The sequence below is a fragment of the Danio aesculapii genome, chromosome 4 (assembly GCF_903798145.1).
Source record: "Danio aesculapii chromosome 4, fDanAes4.1, whole genome shotgun sequence".
Lineage (NCBI taxonomy): Eukaryota > Metazoa > Chordata > Actinopteri > Cypriniformes > Danionidae > Danio > Danio aesculapii.
Window position 1 is genome coordinate 4,964,876 of NC_079438.1, and position 20,038 is coordinate 4,984,913.

Consider the following 20,038-nt stretch of genomic DNA (forward strand, 5'->3'; position numbering starts at 1 on the left):
AAGTCTGAGTAAGAAACAATGGCCACAAATGAGCTGATTAAAACTAGTACTCCATTTCTTATATATATAGTGATGTATACTTAGAATGGAATGACATTGTGCCATTTAACCAATTAAACCTTCATTTAAACACTTATTACACACTTTTCTGTTACTTTATTCAAACAATAGCCTTCATTACTGAGAGTAAAATAGTACAATGTTGTATAAAGGATTACAATAACATTGTCAACAGCAGGTACATAATTTAGCATTGGATGAAAACCCTGAAACTTTAATCAATCGCTTTATATTCATGTAAAAGTTTTCAAACAAACCTTTCTCCAGCTTTAAATAGCTTTTTGCAATTTACTGTTGCAGTCATGACTTACAGATACATTTCTCCTTCGTTTTCCAATTTACACTATATATGAACTGGCTGAAAAAGAAGACATTATCTTCTGTCCACAAATGTTTCCCTCTGTTGTCAAGAGACTGACTGAGAAACAGGCAGCCAATCAGCTTTCGCTGAGCCACACACAGGCAGCCAGTCAGCTTTCGCTGATCAGCGTGCAGGCAAATATCCCGCCCATGGCTCTCAGTCTGAGGCGGAGAGTGCAGAGCTTTGCTGTTAGCTGTTTAATTCCACTTATGTTACGGGTGTTGTGCGTCTATTCAGAGTAAGTGTATTATATCTGACCTTTGTAGCGTTCACATATTTGCTGCAATTTTCTTGCGGGTTGAACTGCTTTAACATATGTGCTCAATGCTAATATGCTTTGTTTTTAGCTCGATGCTAAGCTGTAAACACTTCTGTAATTCGTTACTCGCGGGTTATCTACAGGGTCTTAAGAAATCTTAAAATCCAAATTTAAGCCATAAAAAGTCTTAACTTTACTAAAATGTTGTGTTGTAGGTCTTAAATCTTTTTAAACAGGTCCTAAATGCATTTTTTTTCATGTATTGCTACCAAATCTGGCCAAAACCAGATAAATGTAAGCAATCAGAGACATGATCACGCTGCACACACAAGATGTAGAATCAGCCACTCAAGACTTGCACACATTTATTTAACAGGGAAGAAAAATCTATGTGTAACTTGTGTGAGAATATATTGAGGTAAAGTTGGTTTTATATTCGCACATTCAGACTTTCTCCTAAACTAACTTAATATAACTTGTTTTTTTTTTATAATTATTTGCTAATTCTAAACAGGGAAATCATCTTATCAAAATACAACATTGTTCACAGTCAAATAAATAGTAATGTTGTTTTCAAGTCCTACTTAGATGAGATTTCCGACTCAAAGTACCATGGTAAACAATACAGGGACCATGTCACAAGTTGTCACTGAACAAATGTGCGAATATAAAACCAACTTTACCTCAATTGAGAATATTTTGATGGTAAAACATATTTTAATAGAATGTATATTCTTAAACGATATTAGAGAATGTTTTTATTCAGGAAATATTTTAAGGCAAATATTTAAAAATGTGTTTTCTGGAGGAATTTTTTTATCATTGATCAGACTGAAAGAGCGTATAAGACTATCTGTGTTGTTGTTGTTATTTGTGTGTTTTAAAAGAAACAATTAATGTTTCAGAAACGGTTATGAATGTCAATTATATATTTAATATTTAATACAAGTGTTGCCATGAATATAGCCAGTGCTGCTGATATGGCATTCAAATATAAACATATGCAAACATCATGTAATTAGAATATTTGTCTCCTCCTCCAGTGAAGCTCCTCCTCCTCAATTTCAGCTATAAACACAGGAATTTTCCCATCAGGCTCCAGTGAAGAGTTTATTGACGGACAGCGAGAACATGAGTGATCCAGAACCCTGCAAAATTAAAAATGAAGACTCTGAACAACAAATAGGTTGGTGTTTATTCCTGATCAAGGGCGGCGCTGGGGTTGTTGGGCTTCTGGGGTTTCAGCCCTGAATGTTTTTTCCAAAGCCATGAATCTTTTGGGTTTAAGTTTTGTCAAATCACAGTTTTTCAACACATTATATTTATATAATATTTAAACCGGTTCATAATTGCGTTCCCACAGGATCAATAAAGCTAAATCAGCTGGGCTTTCTCAACCTCTTTATGTAAGAGTTTTTTTTTTATTTTTTATCAGAGGCAGCCCCACAGCAGTAAGCGCTTTCTGTCTCTCATTTCTGAAAGCGAGTTTACACACCCACACACACACACACAACGTGGTCCTGCATAGCCACGCCTCCTGTCAGTCACTCAACGCATTCATCTCATCGCTGCACCACAATTGTTGGAAATTCTGAGGAGAACGTTGGGTTGCTATTGTAACTACATACGCAAGAGTCAGGCAATCTTGTCTTGCTTCATTTTTTAAATGTATTTATTTTTAACAATCTGTTAATTGAGATGTAATAAAAATATGACAATATAACATAGGGCTGTGACGGTCACCGTGACAACCGCGTCATGACCGCGGTTGTCCATGCCACCGGCGGTAGTATGTGACGTCGCGCGCTCACGAGGAAACGTAAGTATTTTACGTTTTGTCGGTTTAGTGGCGAATTCGTACGAGTTCAGTCGTAGAAAAATTTACTTTTTTAAAAAGGAGGCGTGGCACCACACCCCTAACCCCAATCGTCATTGCATGATGAGTAAATTTTACGAATTAGATCGTACAAATTCATACGAATTAGCCACTAAATCAAAAAGTTACGAATTGCCGTGAGATTGCGTTGTCTAAAACACACATTTCCATTACGTTGTCAAGCATAAGAATATAAGGCACAATTCAGCAAGTTCCAAGTTCAGCCATGAATCTCGTTGGAAAAGCAAATGTTACATTTTAGATTCGTGCCGAACGAGAAAGGTGAACCAATTAATTTGGATGAAGCGATTTGTTGGGTTTGTTTCAAAAAGATAAGTGTTAATTGTGCAAACACGTCAAACCTTTAGGGTTTAATGCGCTATTTGCAAGAAGAGACAATAGATACCGGCGATGACCCACTTGCTTGGTGGCGGAACAATGAAGCAAGATACCCTCTCTTGGCCACCGTTGCGAAAAAGTATCTGTGCATTTGTGCTACAAGCACACCGTCTGAACGTCTATTCAGTGCTGCTGGAGACATTGTAACCCCAATTAGGAATTCGCTTAAACTGGACAAAGTCAACATGCTAGTTTTTATGGCAAAGGATTTAAAATAGGCCATCAATAAAAAATAAGAAGAGTTAGTAGCTTACAATGTTTTGTTTTGTTTTTTTCAACGTTTTTTTTTTGACATACATTGTTACTAGTAGGCTATTTTTTTTGTTCTTCTTTTTCTTCTTACAATTTATATTATTACTGATTAGTAAAGTAATTTAGTCTATTTGGAAAGTTCTTAAATGTAATGTTTAATAATTATTATTATACTGTTTCAAGCAGTTAAAGTTTATTTATTTTATTTATTTTACATTTATAGGCTGGATTGTGTTGTTTCATTCACGAAAGTTCACAAATAAATACGTACATTTGTACGGATATTTTAGCATAATTCTTTGGTTTTTGTTATTTCTTAATTTATTCATAAAATGTAAATTAACGTAGGCAGGCTACTTGGGTACATACAGAGGCGTAATTTGTCGGTGGTATGGGAGGAATTTTTTTTTTGCCATTGAATATTGTCCTCACCGCTTCTAAATAAATAAATACCTTGCTAAAAGGATGCAATAAAGGAAAAGCATGCTCTTAATCAATCTTCATAATCTGATTCTCAATTTTGCGCCGACACAACAAGCTCTAAAGCTTAAAGTCTAAAGCGAGAGGAGTTATTAATTTGTTATGAATATTAGTTGTTCATATTAATGATCATAAACACAAACTGTGTTCGTATGATAAACACCGTCACGGTGTCAGGTCTGCTATCTTTTCTTGTTGAAGAACAGATAATCCATGTTATCGCCGTCTCCCCAGCCAGGTTTTTATCCAGTTTTTTGTTTTTTTTTTGCTACAAACACTATAGTATCACTATAGCGAAGTGTCGTGCTATCATTTGTGCAGTAGCTATTACAGTCTCCTATAGATAACGTGATGTGCTCCCTTGGGAACGAACATCCAGTGTGTGATGTGCCACGAATTTCAAACCTTATGCATATATGCTGCAATCAGATTTCATAAATTGTAAGGTTTTTACAAATCCTGTAGTGTGAGTCAGGCATTATAGTCGCGTACGTCAGAAAGAAAGGTTTCAGTGAAACAATAACAGCACGTTCTATCACGGATTATTTTACAGCATGACTGACCCAACCCTGCCACCACCACCGCAACACCGGCGGTTGTTGGTGACACTAGACGGGAGAGCACATGACACAAAGAGACAACACAAGCCATGCGCTCACATAAAATGAGACTAGAACACGCAGCCAATGAGAGAACTCATTAACCGCGTGTTCGTTTGACAAGACAAACACAACACTGAAGAACACAACAAAAGCACGCGGCCACAATGTAAACATGGAGCCAAGTGCTTAGACAACAGACGCAAGACACGAGCACACGATCGATGAAAACACCTTACCGTGCAGCTTTTCTTACACAGCGGAAGGGGCGGAGCTATCGGGCGCACATGTTGGATAACTTTATTTATTTTGGATGGTGAAAGCAAAATTTTCCTACGAGAGTGACTATTGCGCCTCCTGGTGGTGAATGCGCTTATACTCTTGGCAAGTATTATTCGATAGTTTGGTCATTTATTTTACTGATTTGACAACCGTAAAACGTCATCAAGGAAACGGTTTGATGTTCCGCTTAGTAAAAAACCATTAGTGCTCCATTTGGGACGACACTACATGCATATACTATGCTGTTGAGTGTGTAAGTGCATAAGTACATTGTGCATAGTGTATAGTGTGCCTTTTGAGACGCAGCTAATGACAGAAACAGGACAAGACAGAGCTAGTGTCCGGACTCACCCATTTCGTCTTTTCCTGTTTCATTTAGTAAATTGCTGAAATTTGAAATAAGATATATGAAGGGTGTCCACATTTTCTCAAAGATCGTAAGTTTGCCTTGTAACATGTATGAAATCTTTCCCATAGCTAAACAAAAGGACATATTATTGATTCACTGTACAATAGATGGCCTTTCCGTTTTCCTCCAGTACATAGTTATTAAACGCTTTGCTTGGAGTATTTAGATTAGATTAGATTCAATTTATTGTCATCACACATGTACAAGTACAAGGCAACGAAATGCAGGTAAATGGAACCCCCCGACTGTGCACAGACATCACAACTCCAGGGAAGACAGGTCACAGGAGGTGGAACAGGAAATAAAATACAATCAGGAAAAAGAGGCAAAAAAAAGTCCCTCTCACCTTGCTCTTAAGTTAGAGCAATGTGAGATCAGGGATAACAATAAGCCCCAGCAATCTAGCACAAAAACACACCGACAAGACATAACATTGCCACAGGGGATGGGAACAGGGGGTGTGGATATAGTCCGGTAAGGGCGGGCAGCCATCAGGTCCTGCAGCCATGGAGCCAGTCGCAGACCCGCTCACCCCCTCCAGTGGGTGAAAGCATACGAAGGCGTTGGATTGAGGCCAGGAAGTGTCGTGCTGTGTATCTGTGTGTGTGTGTGCGTAAGCCTGTATAGTCCAACAGGTGTCCTTGACGGGGAGCAGGAATTTCAGAGCGTCTCCTTATCTTGCTATCCGGGAGAAGTTGTTTTCCTCCAGCCGAGGCCGTCTGGCAGGAGAAAAGAAAACACAGGGAAGCCGAAAGAGTAGAAAGATACTTCAACTTTAGGTCAATACCTGCCAATTTCACAGATATTTAATGTCCATCACTCGTCTCCAGATCTGGCCAAATTTTGTTGCAAAGCTGCTAACTTCACCCCGATGTTTTCCAGTTTGCGATCTAATATTGCAGTCTGATTATTAGCAAGCCTGCCCATCAGCGCTTCAATCAAGCCGGCCAGCCTGGTGGGGTTTTGTGCAGCACTGACCGCTTTCATCATTCGTCAATACGCCAGGGCCCCACATAAGCCCATCAGCAGAAACCCTGTTATCAAAGTTCCGAATAGGTAAATGTCTTCAATATCCTCCAGAGACAGAGCAGCCAGGCACAGGACGCGCCACTTCTCCCACCCGTCCATCACGTATCCAGCTGCAAACGTCCCCGCAGGACAGGTGGGCTCTCCCGAGCCCAAACTTCTCGTCGAGAAGATGGTGTCAATCGCATTCAGAGACCAGTTGATCAAATCCATAATTCCTTATTTGTTTGGATAGCAGGGCACGGAGAGTCTCAGAGATAGAATAAGACAAAGACAAGAGGAGCTAGCGAGGAGAGATATGGGACGGAGAGGGAAAAAGTGCGACCGCCTTCGCCGAGAGCCAAAGAAGAATACTTATATCGATTAGTTTACGAGTACTGCTGTGACAGTCAAAATTTCCACAAGTAATTCCCAAAATAAACATTTCGGGTTTCATGGGCAGTTGTATAAATACCATTTCAAAGATGAAAATAGCCACCTTTTCCAAAATTCCTGTGCCTTCGGGCAATCCCACATACAGTGCAAAAGTGTTACGATTATTGTGTTACGATTTCTGCAAAAGACATGCGATCATTTTCTTTATATAAATTTCCATTTTTTGCAGCCCTTTGTCAAACCACATTTTAAACCCTGGGTCAGATTTAGCTGGTTTAAAACGATTGTTTCCCAATATTGGCGTAAAGTATGATAAGATATTGCACTGACCCACATACTTATAAACAACACACCAGACATTAATTGTATTAATTAGAATAGGGTTAGAAGAAACAATAATTTTGTCTTTTCTGAGAGTTTTCATGTCTGCTGAGTAAAGATGGAGATAAAAAGGTAATTTATCCATCCAAGGTGTCGAAGTTTTAGAAGAGAAATAGTATAAAGTAGATCGTAACTGTGTTGGCCAGTAGTACCATTGTAGATTGTGAAAGCGGAGACCACCTTTATTATAAGGCAAGCACAATAGTGATAACTATATACGAGCTCTTTTATTGTTCCAGATGAAATCTGTAAATGATTTCCGAAGTGTTGTAAAAATAGAAGGCGGAGGGCTGAGGGGGATATTTTGAAAGATAATATTTTGGGCAGTATACTCATTCTTGTAATGTTTAAACGTCCGATTAGTGAGATTGGGAGTTTTTTCCATCTTTCAATAAATTTAGAAATGGTGTCTGAAAGGGGTTGGTAATTAGTCAAAGATATTTTAACTATGTTAGCCATAGTTTTAACTCCTAAATAAGTGAAGGAATCCACTACATTAAATTGTGTTATAACTGGAGTATTACTATCATCTTTGTTCAGCAAAAGGATATAAGATTAAGATTGGTTTAGATTGGTGACCAAAGTCAGTAAGAAGTTGTATTAGAGAGGGAATAGAAAAGATTTGTCAGATATAAAATTACATCGTCTGCATATAACGAAATGCGTACATTATCGTGTCTAGTCTGATGCCAAAAATATTGCTATGGCACCTTACTGCAATAGCAAGTGGTTCAATTGCCAAGATAAAAAGTAGGGGTGAAAGGAGGCACCCCTGATGAGTACCCTTTGAATATTAAAGGCTTTGGAGACTATATTATTAGTGAGAACTTTAGCTGTAGGATGCATATAGAGTAACTGAATTCATTTACAAAAAAGTTCACCAAGTCCAAATCTTTTAAGGACCTCAAATAGATACGGCCACTATACCCTGTCAAAAGCCTTATCAGCATCTAAGGAAAGAATGGCCGTATTGCAAGCCCCCTTTTTGAGATATAAAACATTAAGCAAAGTTCCGTAATGAAACCCTTGCCTGCCTTTTAATGAATCCATTTTGGTTTCTGTGTATTATCTTAGGTAGAAGTGTCTCCATCCTCCTTGCTATAATTTTTTTATAATTAAAGTATTTTGACATCTGTGTTATGTAATGAAATTGGTCGAAATGAATCACATTTTGTAAATAATTTATTAGGTTTGGGTGTTAGCGTAATGAGAGCAGGTCTTAAAGATTCAGGGAGTATACCAACTGAAAAAGATTCTTTAAACATATCTAAAAGGGGGCTGGTGAGTTGTGTTTTTAAATTTCTTTTAAAAATCCACATTAAGGCCATCAGGTTCTGGTGTTCGACCTGTTGTTAAACTGTAGATGGCTTCTATTATTTCGTCTTCTGTTATGTCGATGTATAATGATCTTTTTGTCTCTTCAGATATATAAGGTATAGGCAAACTGTTTAGAATTTCTATTTGTGTACAATTAGCTGTATACTCGGAGGAATATAAAGTTTTAAAAAAGCATTTAAAAGTGTCGTTTATTTTAATAGGGTTCGCTGTAGTATTACCACAATTATCTTCAATGGAATTTATTGTTCTTTCAGTTTGCTTTTGTTTAATTGTCTAATTAAAAATTTCATGCAGCGTGACTTTGAGTGCATCTCACACTCCACGTTATAGCAGAAACTGCGAAAGTGTGCGCACCCGTTACTATGGTTATTAGGCAAGTGAGGTACCGAACAAGATAGTCACTAGCCTAGTTTGTCGGCTAAAATGAGAAAGTGTCTGTTTAATCCGATGTGGCCAAGGAATCCGAATTACATTTAGTTCAAGCCTGTGCCAGGAAATGACCGCGATGCCTACTGCTGTTGGTGCTGGAAATTTTCAAAGCTAGTGACGAGAGGTGTTACGGCCCTGGAATCCCATATGAAAGGTGCCAAACACACTGCGTGTAGTACTGCTCGCCAGCGCCAACCACCTATTGTGGAGTTCTGTGCACTGGAGACCTCTTCCGTTCAGTGATAATCCTAACCGGTTATTATGTACCGACGTCATTTATCTCATATGCGCTATGTCGCGGTAGCTTACTATAGCGAGAGAGGCGAGCGCGAGTATTGACAGTGCTCCAACTACTTAAAAACGCAGAAACTATGCTCAGTTTCACTGCGTGTGTGTTTGCTGGACAGTCTTTCACCGACACATACTGCAGAAGCTCCTATTTCACTGCAAGTGAAAGAATGAAATTAAACTCTCTCTCTCTCCCTCACTGTGGCCCATTTGACCTGCTGGCTTGACTTCTCTCGGCTGTTACAGCAATACTTCTGGGTAGAGGTCTGCATTCCCGTGGAGCCATGGGACCCGACCAGATTTCTTGCGGCACAGGAATATATTTCCGAATAAAGCGCAGGAGCTCCAGAACAAGTGTGTGTGTGTGTTTATAAAGACCGCTTGTTACAGGTGTGTGTGTTTTATACAGACACCCCCCCCTTCCCAATATAAAACTGTGAATGCACCTGATGCACAGAGATATCGAATTAAACCGAATCGATGGCATGATAATCTTAACCGAACCGTAAGACCAGTGTAGGTTCACACCTCTAATTTCTACATTAGAAGCATTTCCACCACAGCCAAGGAACATCCTATCTTACTGTGGCTCAACACCAACTCTACGGCAAAGGCGTTGAGAAAAAGCCACAAGCAGAAGTTGACAGGACTTGAGGGTCTGGGTGAAAAAAATTGCAGCCAAGGCAGCAGAGCTGCGAAGGCTATAGTGTTCAACATTAAGTTCAAATTTATTTGTTTATTAAAAATCAAATGTGTGTTATGCTGTTGCGTACTTATTAAATGTAACTGGTAATTTAAATAAAGTGTTTTAGTCAAATCAAGGAGTCACTTGTACATAATTATTTTGTAGGGTTCAAAATTTATACAGATTTTACATTTTTCCCTCATACTTCTGTCGGAATGGGTATGAAGTTGGCATTGAATTTCATTTGAAATGGTATTAAAAAGGTCTTAAAAAGCCATGAATTTCATTTGGAGGATCCTGGGGGGTACACTGTTTCACACACAAAAGCAGTATCAACAACAAAACAAACAATATGATAATAATCACAATGAAACACAAAACCTTCAGCACTTATAAGTCAAATGAAAGTGCAATGAAAAAATGCAAATGATTTTAAGACAGCACATTTTCTTCCGCACACCACATAATGCTGCCCTCTTCAACTCTCCTCTTCCTTTACACCAGGGGTCACCAATCACGGTCCTGGAGGGCCGGTGTCCCTGCAGGGTTTAGCTCCAACTTGCCTCAACACACCTGCTTGATTGTTTCAAGAATACCTTGTAAGACCTTGATTAGCTTGTTCAGGTGTGTTTGATTAAGGTTGGAGCTAAAATCTGCAGGACACCGGCCCTCCAGGAACAAGTTTGGTGACCCCTGCTTTACACTCTCACCCATTTGCATGATTATATGCTGTCATGGCTTTGCAATCCAAAAAATGTTATAATAGAGGCCAATGGAGAAAAAACAGCCATGAATATAACAAAAAAGGAGTAAATTTGCCCAGAGTGTATTGAGGTTTTTTATTATTATTATATATATTTTTTAAAGCATTTTCCCAGAATATGTCAAAATTAGATGTACCCAAATATCAGTTTATTTGCTGAAACACAGAGAAAGTTTCAGCCAAATTAAGCCTTAAAATCACCCAATGAATGGATAAAAATGACCCAACAGCACACAAGGGGAAAGGTGCACATTCAGCCTTTATGCAGATGCTGTACAGGTATGTCTCATGTCTGAGAGGCAAATATTCAGCTGTTTGTTCAGCTGTTACCCCAGAACTTTTTTCTGATGCGTTTACCAGTCAGGCACAGAGTAAACAAGTATTCCCTGTCTGCTTTACACATTTTGGAAAAACATTTTGTTGTAGTTATGAATTTATATGAATAAAAATAGGCCTGACACAGTAGACTGACACAGTTTCAATTTACTATAACTTCTATGTTAAGCGGCTTTGACACAATTTACGTTCTAAAAGTACTAGATAAAGATGAATTGAATCTGCTTAAATGTGTACACGTCAATGGACCAAAAAAATATCTGATTTATTTTACATTTAATGTGCATCAAAATTACAGTGTGTGTAGCCAATGTTTCCAGTGTCTTTTCACTTCTCAGTTTTTGATGAGAGTTTTTAAGACTTAATGAAAACTAATGTTTTATTTATCTGTTTCAGACCTAATTGAAGAGAATGAGGGGAGTAAAGAGGAGAAACATCATGTCAAAATTGAGGAAAAAGCTCATTTAGAGACTGATGGTATTTTAAAAAAGAGAGGCAAAAATCGTTTCACCTGCACTCAGTGTGGAAAGAGTTTGGCAGACAAAAGCAAACTTAAGATTCACATGATGAACCACACTGGAGAGAAACCATTCACATGCACTCAGTGTGGGAAGAGTTTCAGCCAATCATCACACCTTAATCAACACAAGAGGATCCACACTGGAGAGAGACCATTCACATGTTCTCAGTGTGGGAAGTGTTTTAATTGCTCATCACACCTTAATAAACACACAAGGATCCACACTGGAGAGAGACCATTCACATGTTCTCAGTGTGGGAAGAGTTATAACTGCTCATCACACCTTAATAAACACATGAGGATCCACACTGGAGAGAAACCATTCACATGCACTCAGTGTGGGAAGAGTTTCATCCAATCATCATCCCTTAATAAACACATGAGGATCCACACCGGAGAGAAACCATTCATATGCACCCAGTGTGGGAAGAGTTTCAGCCAATCATCATCTCTTAATCAACACATTAGGATCCACACTGGAGAGAAACCATTCACATGCACTCAGTGTGGGAAGAGTTTCAGCCGATCAATGTTCCTTAATAAACACATGACAGTCCACACTGGAGAGAAACCATTCACGTGCACTCAGTGTGGGAAGAGTTTCAGCCAATCATCACACTTTAATCTACACACGAGGATCCACACTGGAGAGAAACCATTCACATGCACTCAGTGTGGGAAGAGTTTCAGCCAATCATCGAACTTTAATAAACACATGAGGATCCACACTGGAGAGAAACCATTCACATGCACTCAGTGTGGGAGAAGTTTCAGCCACTTATCACACCTTAATCAACACATGAGGATCCACACTGGAGAGAAACCATTCACATGCATTCAATGTGGGAAGAGTTTCAGCCAATCATCATCCCTTAATCAACACATGATTATCCACACTGGAGAGAAACCATTCACATGCACTCAGTGTGGAAAGAGTTTTACCTGCTCATCATACCTTAATATACACATGAGGATCCACACTGGAGAGAAACCATTCACATGCACTCAGTGTGGGAAGAGTTTCAGCCGATCATCGTCCCTTAATCTACACATGATGAGCCACACTAGAGAGAAACCATTTACTTGCACTTAAGCCACGGTCACACTGGACTTTTCTTCCCATAGACTTTCATTCATACGCATGCGAATGAGTCAGGTTGGAAACCAAGTTTGTGCGTCAAGTTTCGCAGTTCACTGCGTTCCAAAGTTCAAGCTTGGTTAACTCTGACCTACGAAATCACATCACTTGACTGTGTGAGACCAATCGAAGATCAAAACATGACCTCTCTGGAAAAAAATGTAAAATATGGACCAATCGCTCACTTTTCAATGTCTAATCATCTTGTTTAATCCCGCCCCTTTTTGCAGCGCTGTACAACAGAATTTCGCATGCTCAAACTCTAGTGGGACCGCAGCTTCAGTGTGGGATGAGTTTCGGCAACTCTTCAGAGCTTAAAGGGCACCTATGGTGAAAAATCTACTTTTTAAGCTGTTTGGACAGACATGTGTGTAGGTATAGTGTATAGACCGTCATACTGGGGTGATATAAACACACCCAGTCCTTTTTTTTTCAATTTAAAAACATAAAAACGGTGGACCAATTGGAGCGGTTTTCAGTGCGACCGCAACTTGACGTAGGAGTGCGGTCCCCCCACCCACCAATATTGATTGACAGGTGTTATTACCATATTCTCGGTTTGTTGTTTCATGTCCGCCATTTTCAGCGTGTGAGTCAAAGCGATATCACTAAAGGAACACCCTTGCTCTATTTTTAGATGCAAGGCTCATTGGGCTCAACACAAGATCAGTATTCTACACATTATCGCTCTAATCGTAATTATTGTTTGTACCTTTAGGTAGGTTTGCAAACATGTGTACTTTTCATTGTGTCTACCTAAAACTGCAGGCGTTCGCATTTCTCACGTTCACAGAAGCTCCCTTTGATCATAACTAGGTGCAGCTGTAAAGTGCATTCACGGTGCCTCAAGTGCGCGTCTCTCCATTGGAAATAATATAACTAACTTGCCTGCAGGTCGCACACCAGAAGCGCCGTCGCGGCACCCAGCACGATTCGGGACACTTCATGTTTCGCTCATTCGGCGCAGCTTAAGAAACACATGGACAAAAAGTTGCACACATGACATGAATACAGCAAAACATTCTCATGTGCACAGGATGTTTCGTGTCTGAATATTGTTTGAAAAGGCTGAGTGACGGTATACTGTTTTCCAACACTCCTACACTGCAGTAGGTGGGGTTGTAAATGTGTTGTAATCTTTGCGTTTATCGTAAACAATGATGGTGGCTGAGAGAAGAACAGTTTCATAAACATCTGACAAACGGCAAGTGATTGTACAGGTGCGGATACATCTGTACTCTACTCTCCAGTGTATTCATGTAGCTAGTGTTGTTTTGGATGATGTTCTCTGTCTGACTCCCTGAATGAGAAACATCACTTGAAAGACACCGCTCATCAAAGAAGGTGGAGCTCCAGGATGGTTAGTTTGCAGTATACCAGGGCCTCAAGTTTAGAAAGCCCATTCAATTGTCCTGTGTTGCATGTTTTATTAGTAAAGTTTCTTTACTTTTAGGTTCAAGATTCTTTCTAGTTTACTACATGTACTTTTTTAAGTAGAATACAAACTTGATGAATATTCTATTATTTAGGCAGAGTGACGGGTATTAAGTTTTACAATATTAATACACTGTGATGATCCCAAGACTCCAGACTGGAGTATGTGGTAAATCCTGATTGGACGTCTGCATTACTCATCAATGGGTATATAAAAGTTGTTGTGCTAGCTACCCCAGGGCGCTGTGGCTACTCAGGAGTCCTCATGTCAGGACCTGCCATTTCATTGACTCTTTAACCTTATGGTTTTGTTTTGCATTACTTGTATCATGTAGTTAAAGTGTTGTTGTGATTATATCCTAAGTTCTTTATCTTCAGTATTATCCCTAGACATTTGTTGGTTGCTTTGATTGATCGTTCTAGGAGTTACATTTTATAATAAATAATTTGCATTGAGGCTATTTTGTTGGTTCATCTCTCTTTTATGTTGCAACTCAAACAAGCGGGTCATAACACTTTGCAAAATGTGTCCGATTGTATCCGAGATCTTGTCCTTTCAGTCATGACCATAGGTGAGAGTAGGTACTTGGATTAAGTGGTAAATTGAGAACATTGCCTTTCGTTTTAGCTCCTTCACTACAACAGACAATCACATCAACTGCATTACTGCTGCCGCTGCACTGATCCATCTTTAAATCTCACATTCCATTCCTCATGGAAAAAAACGCAGATACTTGAACTCCATTTGGGGTAGGGATTCTCCTCCAAACTGGAGATGGCCACCTTTTCCCAGTCAAGCAACATGGTTTCTGACTAAGGCGCAATCCCAATTCTATTTTTGTACCCTTACCCCTTCCCCTTACAACCGAGGGTTAAGGGGAAGGGCTTCAAAATTTACCCCTAAGAATTGGGACAGCACTACAGCACCTGCGCACGTCATCATATGTCATCGCCATCTCTAGTGCAAACACATCAAAAACAACATTAACGTTATAGCAGACACTAAAAAGCTCATTCTCAGCCACTAGACCTTTCTGACAGCGTATTCCAGTGTCATCGAGTGTCAGAATGTTGTGGGATTGCTGTACAGGAGTTATCATTAGGCAATATAGATCACGAAATTTAACGGTTTATATTTTAGCGGGTTTTTTTTAAAGCATGATGGTAAAACACGAACGCGGTTATGAATATATTAAAACGTGTTTGTTGTGAAAATTAATAATAATGACAAATATACTAATTTGTGGATCTACTTACTTCCGGGTGCAGCTGTGACTGAGGTATTCTGGGAAATTTTTCTTACTCCTTGGTTTCAAGTTTGGTCCTGAAAAATCTTCGTTTGAAGGGGTGTAAACCACTTGCCCTTAGATCTACACCTTCAAGCTAAAGAGAATTGGGACAACACTACCCATTTACACGCACCCGTAAAACGAGGGGTAAGGGGAAGGACTAAGGGGTAGAATTGGGATTGGGACTTAGAGGTACTGTTTCTTTCCTCAACAAAACACGGCGTTCCTGATTGGGTGGTGACTCCGTTTCAGTGACGTCCTTGGGAAGTTGTCCTGGGTTACTGGGGTGACAGACTCTGCTGAGAGTCGGTTTGCAGGATTTTTTTGCGGTTTTGACGGTTCCTAAACTTTAAGAGGTTGCATGGAAAGTTCTTTGCGACTTGATTGCGTGGAGGTGCAGTGTCTGAGAGCAATGCGAGAGGTGGCAAAGAGCAGCAGGGAACATGAGCGAGCTAATGCAAAAAGCAAAGTTTTACTGTTGCAGTAGGTTTTTAAGTCATCTGGTTTGGTCCATCCCAATGAGCAGTTGCCATGGAGGGCAACCCCACACCCCATACCAATATGCTCAGTGTAAGTCATTAACAGACTACTTGGTAATTTCACGTGGTAAAATATCTTGTAAGTTCCTTACTATCTTACATGAAATGTTACAAGACAAATACTGTTTGTGATACTAGTTTTTCATTTACAAAGTGATTTATAGCCTGCGCTCACTCCCAGATTAGCGGCTCCTGGAGAGAAGGTGTAGGTAAGAGGGTGCAGTACCAGTGATTTTAACTTGATATGAGCCTCGAGTGGTAACCAATGCAGAGAGCTAAAGAGAGGAGTTACATGGGATCTCATTGAACACCAGATTAGCTGCAGCGTTCTGGAGCATCTGTAGAGGATTATGGGTTCAGGATGGGAATCCAGCTAGAAGAGCACTGTCAGGGTCCAGCATTGAAACGACAGGAGTTTGCACTAAAAGTTGTGCAGCATGATCTGTTAAGAAGAGTCTGATTTTTCTGATGTTGAAAAGTGCAGATCTGCATGATGGAGCTGTGTTAGCAATGTCCTCTTTGAAGGACAACTGATCATCCAGAATCACCCTAAGATTTCTTACAGAACTACATGGGGTAATGGTGGATGATCCCAGCTGGATTGAGAAATTGTGTTGAATGTGTGGAGTTGCAGGGAAGGTGATGTAAGCAGTTGGTGATGTTTTTTTCCTAGCTGATATCCTTCAGGCAGTTTGATGCGAGTTAAAAATTTGGAAATTTAGTTGAAAACAGCCCTTCGTAGTGTTTTGGCAATAAACAGAAGGAGAGAGACTGGTCTGTATTTTTCATCCAATGAGGTGTTGAGTGATGGTTTTTTGAATAGTGAGGTTACCCAGGCCTGTGTAACCCCGCTGGCTCTACACCACCCAACTCGCTCCGAGCTGAGATCGAACCGGCGACCTTGCGCATGGCAGTTGCCCTAACAAGTAGGCTAAAGACCATGGCCCCTAGTGTCTGTCACCAGAGCACCTTTAGAGGTCAGAGGAGTGAGGTTTACCTGCACAGCACTTCACTAGCTGGCCTCCATTACACCTGCTTAAAACCACATTCCAGTGAAAACTCCAGTCCTACTCTTCCATTCTCAACCCTCCTCAACTCTCTCCCCCTTCCAACCTCCCTCACTCACTACACGCTTATTTCTACCCAGTCTTTCTCTACAAGTCCTAACGCTCTTCCTCTCTCTACTCATTTCCCCTCTTCCAGTATCCCCACCTTTTTCTCCTCTTCATTCCTTCACCAAGCACCCACCTACATTACTAACCCGCCCCAACAGTCTACCCTCCCTACTCACATTTCTTTCGCACAGCCCCCTTCACCCTAACCACAGCCACGCCCCTTCTCATTCCTCATAATGCTCCAGTCCTGGAACCACCCCCAATCTCCAACGGCTTTAAAAAACCTCAGCCTGTCAAGTGCTGACATCGACCTTTCTACACTCCTGTCACCCATAGCACCTCCCTCAGCAGAAAGACAGGTGGATTGCAGAGAATTCACTATTACACTTAAAACACCCGCTAGCTCCCAACCCCGCACACTTTCATTAGCTGAAATTTACGTAGCATTCGCAGGTTATACAGAAATCATGTGTTCAGTCTTTCCCCATAGGAGGCACAAGCTGATCGACTATATGGTCATAATTTCAGAGCTCGTGCTCTCCTATGAGGAAACACGTTTTTACACGTACCACAAATTAGTTTTTGCAAAATGCGATATTCACGTTACTCAGTGGATTCAGTGTCCCTACTGGGGGGCCATGGATACTGATCCTCACAACAGAGTTTTCTTAGGATGCCGTAATCTTTCCTGCACGGTCTGCCGTTCAAATCTGCACATGACCACTTCCTGTCCCTTCATAATCCCCTCCTCAGACAAAGAACTACAAACCCCAAGAGTCACCAGCTATGTACCCCGCCCCTCTACCTCTGCTATGCCCGCTCTATTTCCTCCTCCCTCTTCTCAAAACCCTAGACGGTTGCTAAGTGGTTGCTAAGCTGTTGCTAAGCGGTTGCTAAGGTGTTGCTATGCGGTTGCTAAGGTGTTGCTAGGTGGTTGCTAAGGTGGTTGCTAGGCAGTTAATAAGTGGTTGCTAGGCGGTTGCTATGCGGTTGCTAAGGTGTTGCTAGGTGGTTGCTAACGTGTTGCTATGCGGTTGCTAAGGTGTTGCTACAAGGTTGCTATGCGGTTGCTAAGGTGTTGCTAGGCGGTTGCTAAGGTGTTGCTAAGTGGTTGCTAAGGTGTTGCTAGGTGGTTGCTATGCGGTTGCTAAGGTGTTGCTAGGTGGTTGCTAGGCGGTTGCTAAGGTGTTGCTAGGCGGTTGCTAAGGTGTTGCTAGGTGGTTGCTATGCGGTTGATAAGGTGTTGCTAGGCGGTTGCTAAGGTGTTGCTAAGTGGTTGCTAAGGTGTTGCTATGCGGTTGCTAAGGGGTTGCTATGCGGTTGCTAAGGTGTTGCTAAGTTTTTGCTAAGGTTTTGCTAAGCGGTTGCTAAGGTGTTGCTATGCGGTTGCTAAGGTGTTGCTAGGCGGTTGCTAAGGTGTTGCTAGGTGGTTGCTATGCGGTTGCTAAGGTGTTGCTATGCGGTTGCTAAGATGTTGCTAGGTGGTTGCTATGCGGTTGCTAAGATGTTGCTAGGTGGTTGTTAGGTGGTTGCTAAGGTGTTGCTAGGCGGTTGCTATGGTGTTGCTAGGCGGTTGCTAAGGTGTTGCTATGCGGTTGCTAAAGTGTTGCTAGGTGGTTGCTATGCGGTTGCTAAGGTGTTGCTATGCGGTTGCTAAGGTGTTGCTAGGTGGTTGCTAAGGTGTTGCTAGGTGGTTGCTAAGGTGTTGCTAGGCGGTTGCTAAGGTGTTGCTAGGTGGTTGCTAGGCAGTTGCTAAGTGGTTGCTATGCGGTTGCTAAGGTGTTGCTAGGCGGTTGCTAAGTGGTTGCTAAGGTGTTGCTAGGTGGTTGCTATGCGGTTGCTAAGGTGTTGCTATGTGGTTGCTAAGGTGTTGCTAGGTGGTTGCTATGCGGTTGCTAAGGTGTTGCTAGGTGGTTACTAAGGTGTTGCTAAGTGGTTGCTAAGGTGTTGCTAGGCGGTTGCTAAGGTGTTGCTAAGTGGTTGCTAAGGTGTTGCTAGGCGGTTGCTAAGGTGTTGCTATGCGGTTGCTAAGGTGTTGGTAGGTGGTTGCTAAGGTGTTGCTAGGTGTTGCTAAGGTGTTGCTAGGTGGTTGAGAGTGTTGCTAGGTGGTTGCTAAGGTGTTGCTAGGTGGTTGCTATGCGGTTGCTAAGGTGTTGCTAGGCGGTTGCTAAGTGGTTGCTAAGGTGTTGCTAGGCGGTTGCTAAGGTGTTGCTAAGTGGTTGCTAAGGTGTTGCTATGCGGTTGCTAAGGGGTTGCTAGGCGGTTGCTAAGGTGTTGCTAAGTTTTTGCTAAGTTTTTGCTAAGCGGTTGCTAAGGTGTTGCTATGCGGTTGCTAAGGTGTTGCTAGGCGGTTGCTAAAGTGTTGCTAGGTGGTTGCTATGCGGTTGCTAAGGTGTTGCTATGCGGTTGCTAAGATGTTGCTAGGTGGTTGCTATGCGGTTGCTAAGATGTTGCTAGGTGGTTGTTAGGTGGTTGCTAAGGTGTTGCTAGGCGGTTGCTAAGGTGTTGCTAGGTGGTTGCTAAGGTGTTGCTAAGGTGTTGCTAAGTGGTTGCTAAGGTGTTGCTATGCGGTTGCTAAGGGGTTGCTAAGGTGTTGCTAAGTTTTTGCTAAGTTTTTGCTAAGCGGTTGCTAAGGTGTTGCTATGCGGTTGCTAAGGTGTTGCTAGGCGGTTGCTAGGTGGTTGCTAAGGTTTTGCTAGGTGGTTGCTATGCGGTTGCTAAGGTGTTGCTAGGCGGTTGCTAAGGTGTTGCTAGGCGGTTGCTAGGTGGTTGCTAAGGTTTTGCTAGGTGGTTGCTATGCGGTTGCTAAGGTGTTGCTAGGCGGTTGCTAGGCATTTGCTAAGTGGTTGCTATGCGGTTGCTAAGGTGTTGCTAGGTGGTTGCTAAGGTGTTGCTAGGTGGTTGCTATGCGGTTGCTAAGGTGTTGCTAAGTGGTTGCTAAGGTGCTGCTAGGTGGTTGCTGTGCGGTTGCTAAGGTGTTGCTATGCGGTTGCTAAGGTGTTGCTAGGTGGTTGCTATGCGGTTGCTAAGGTGTTGCTATGTGGTTGCTAAGGTGTTGCTAGGTGGTTGCTATGGGGTTGCTAAGGTGTTGCTAGGCGGTTGCTAAGATGTTGCTAAGTGGTTGCTAAGGTGTTGCTAGGCGGTTGCTAAGTGGTTGCTAAGGTGGTTGCTATGCGGTTGCTAAGGTGTTGCTAGGTGGTTGCTAAGGTGTTGCTAGGTGGTTGCTAAGGTGTTGCTAGGCGGTTGCTAAGGTGTTGCTAGGTGGTTACTAAGGTGTTGCTAAGTGGTTGCTAAGGTGTTGCTAGGTGGTTGCTATGCGGTTGCTAAGGTGTTGCTAGGCGGTTGCTAAGATGTTGCTAAGTGGTTGCTAAGGTGTTGCTAGGCGGTTGCTAAGTGGTTGCTAAG

The 20,038-nt window shown here is 41.5% G+C and overlaps 2 protein-coding genes across 2 annotated transcripts in view; one reads left to right on the top strand and one right to left on the bottom strand.

Moving 5' to 3' along the window:
- The window catches only part of LOC130221902 (NACHT, LRR and PYD domains-containing protein 12-like), a 213,871-nt gene that overhangs the window by 25,736 nt on the left and 168,097 nt on the right, over nt 1–20,038 (bottom strand). The window lies entirely within an intron of this gene.
- LOC130221945 (gastrula zinc finger protein XlCGF26.1-like) lies at nt 568–14,142 on the top strand. The gene is made up of 3 exons (XM_056454534.1): nt 568–659; nt 1,724–1,866; nt 10,995–14,142. The coding sequence occupies exons 2-3, from the start codon at nt 1,812–1,814 to the stop codon at nt 12,209–12,211; spliced, it is 1,272 nt and encodes a 423-aa protein (XP_056310509.1). The 5' UTR covers nt 568–659; nt 1,724–1,811; the 3' UTR covers nt 12,212–14,142.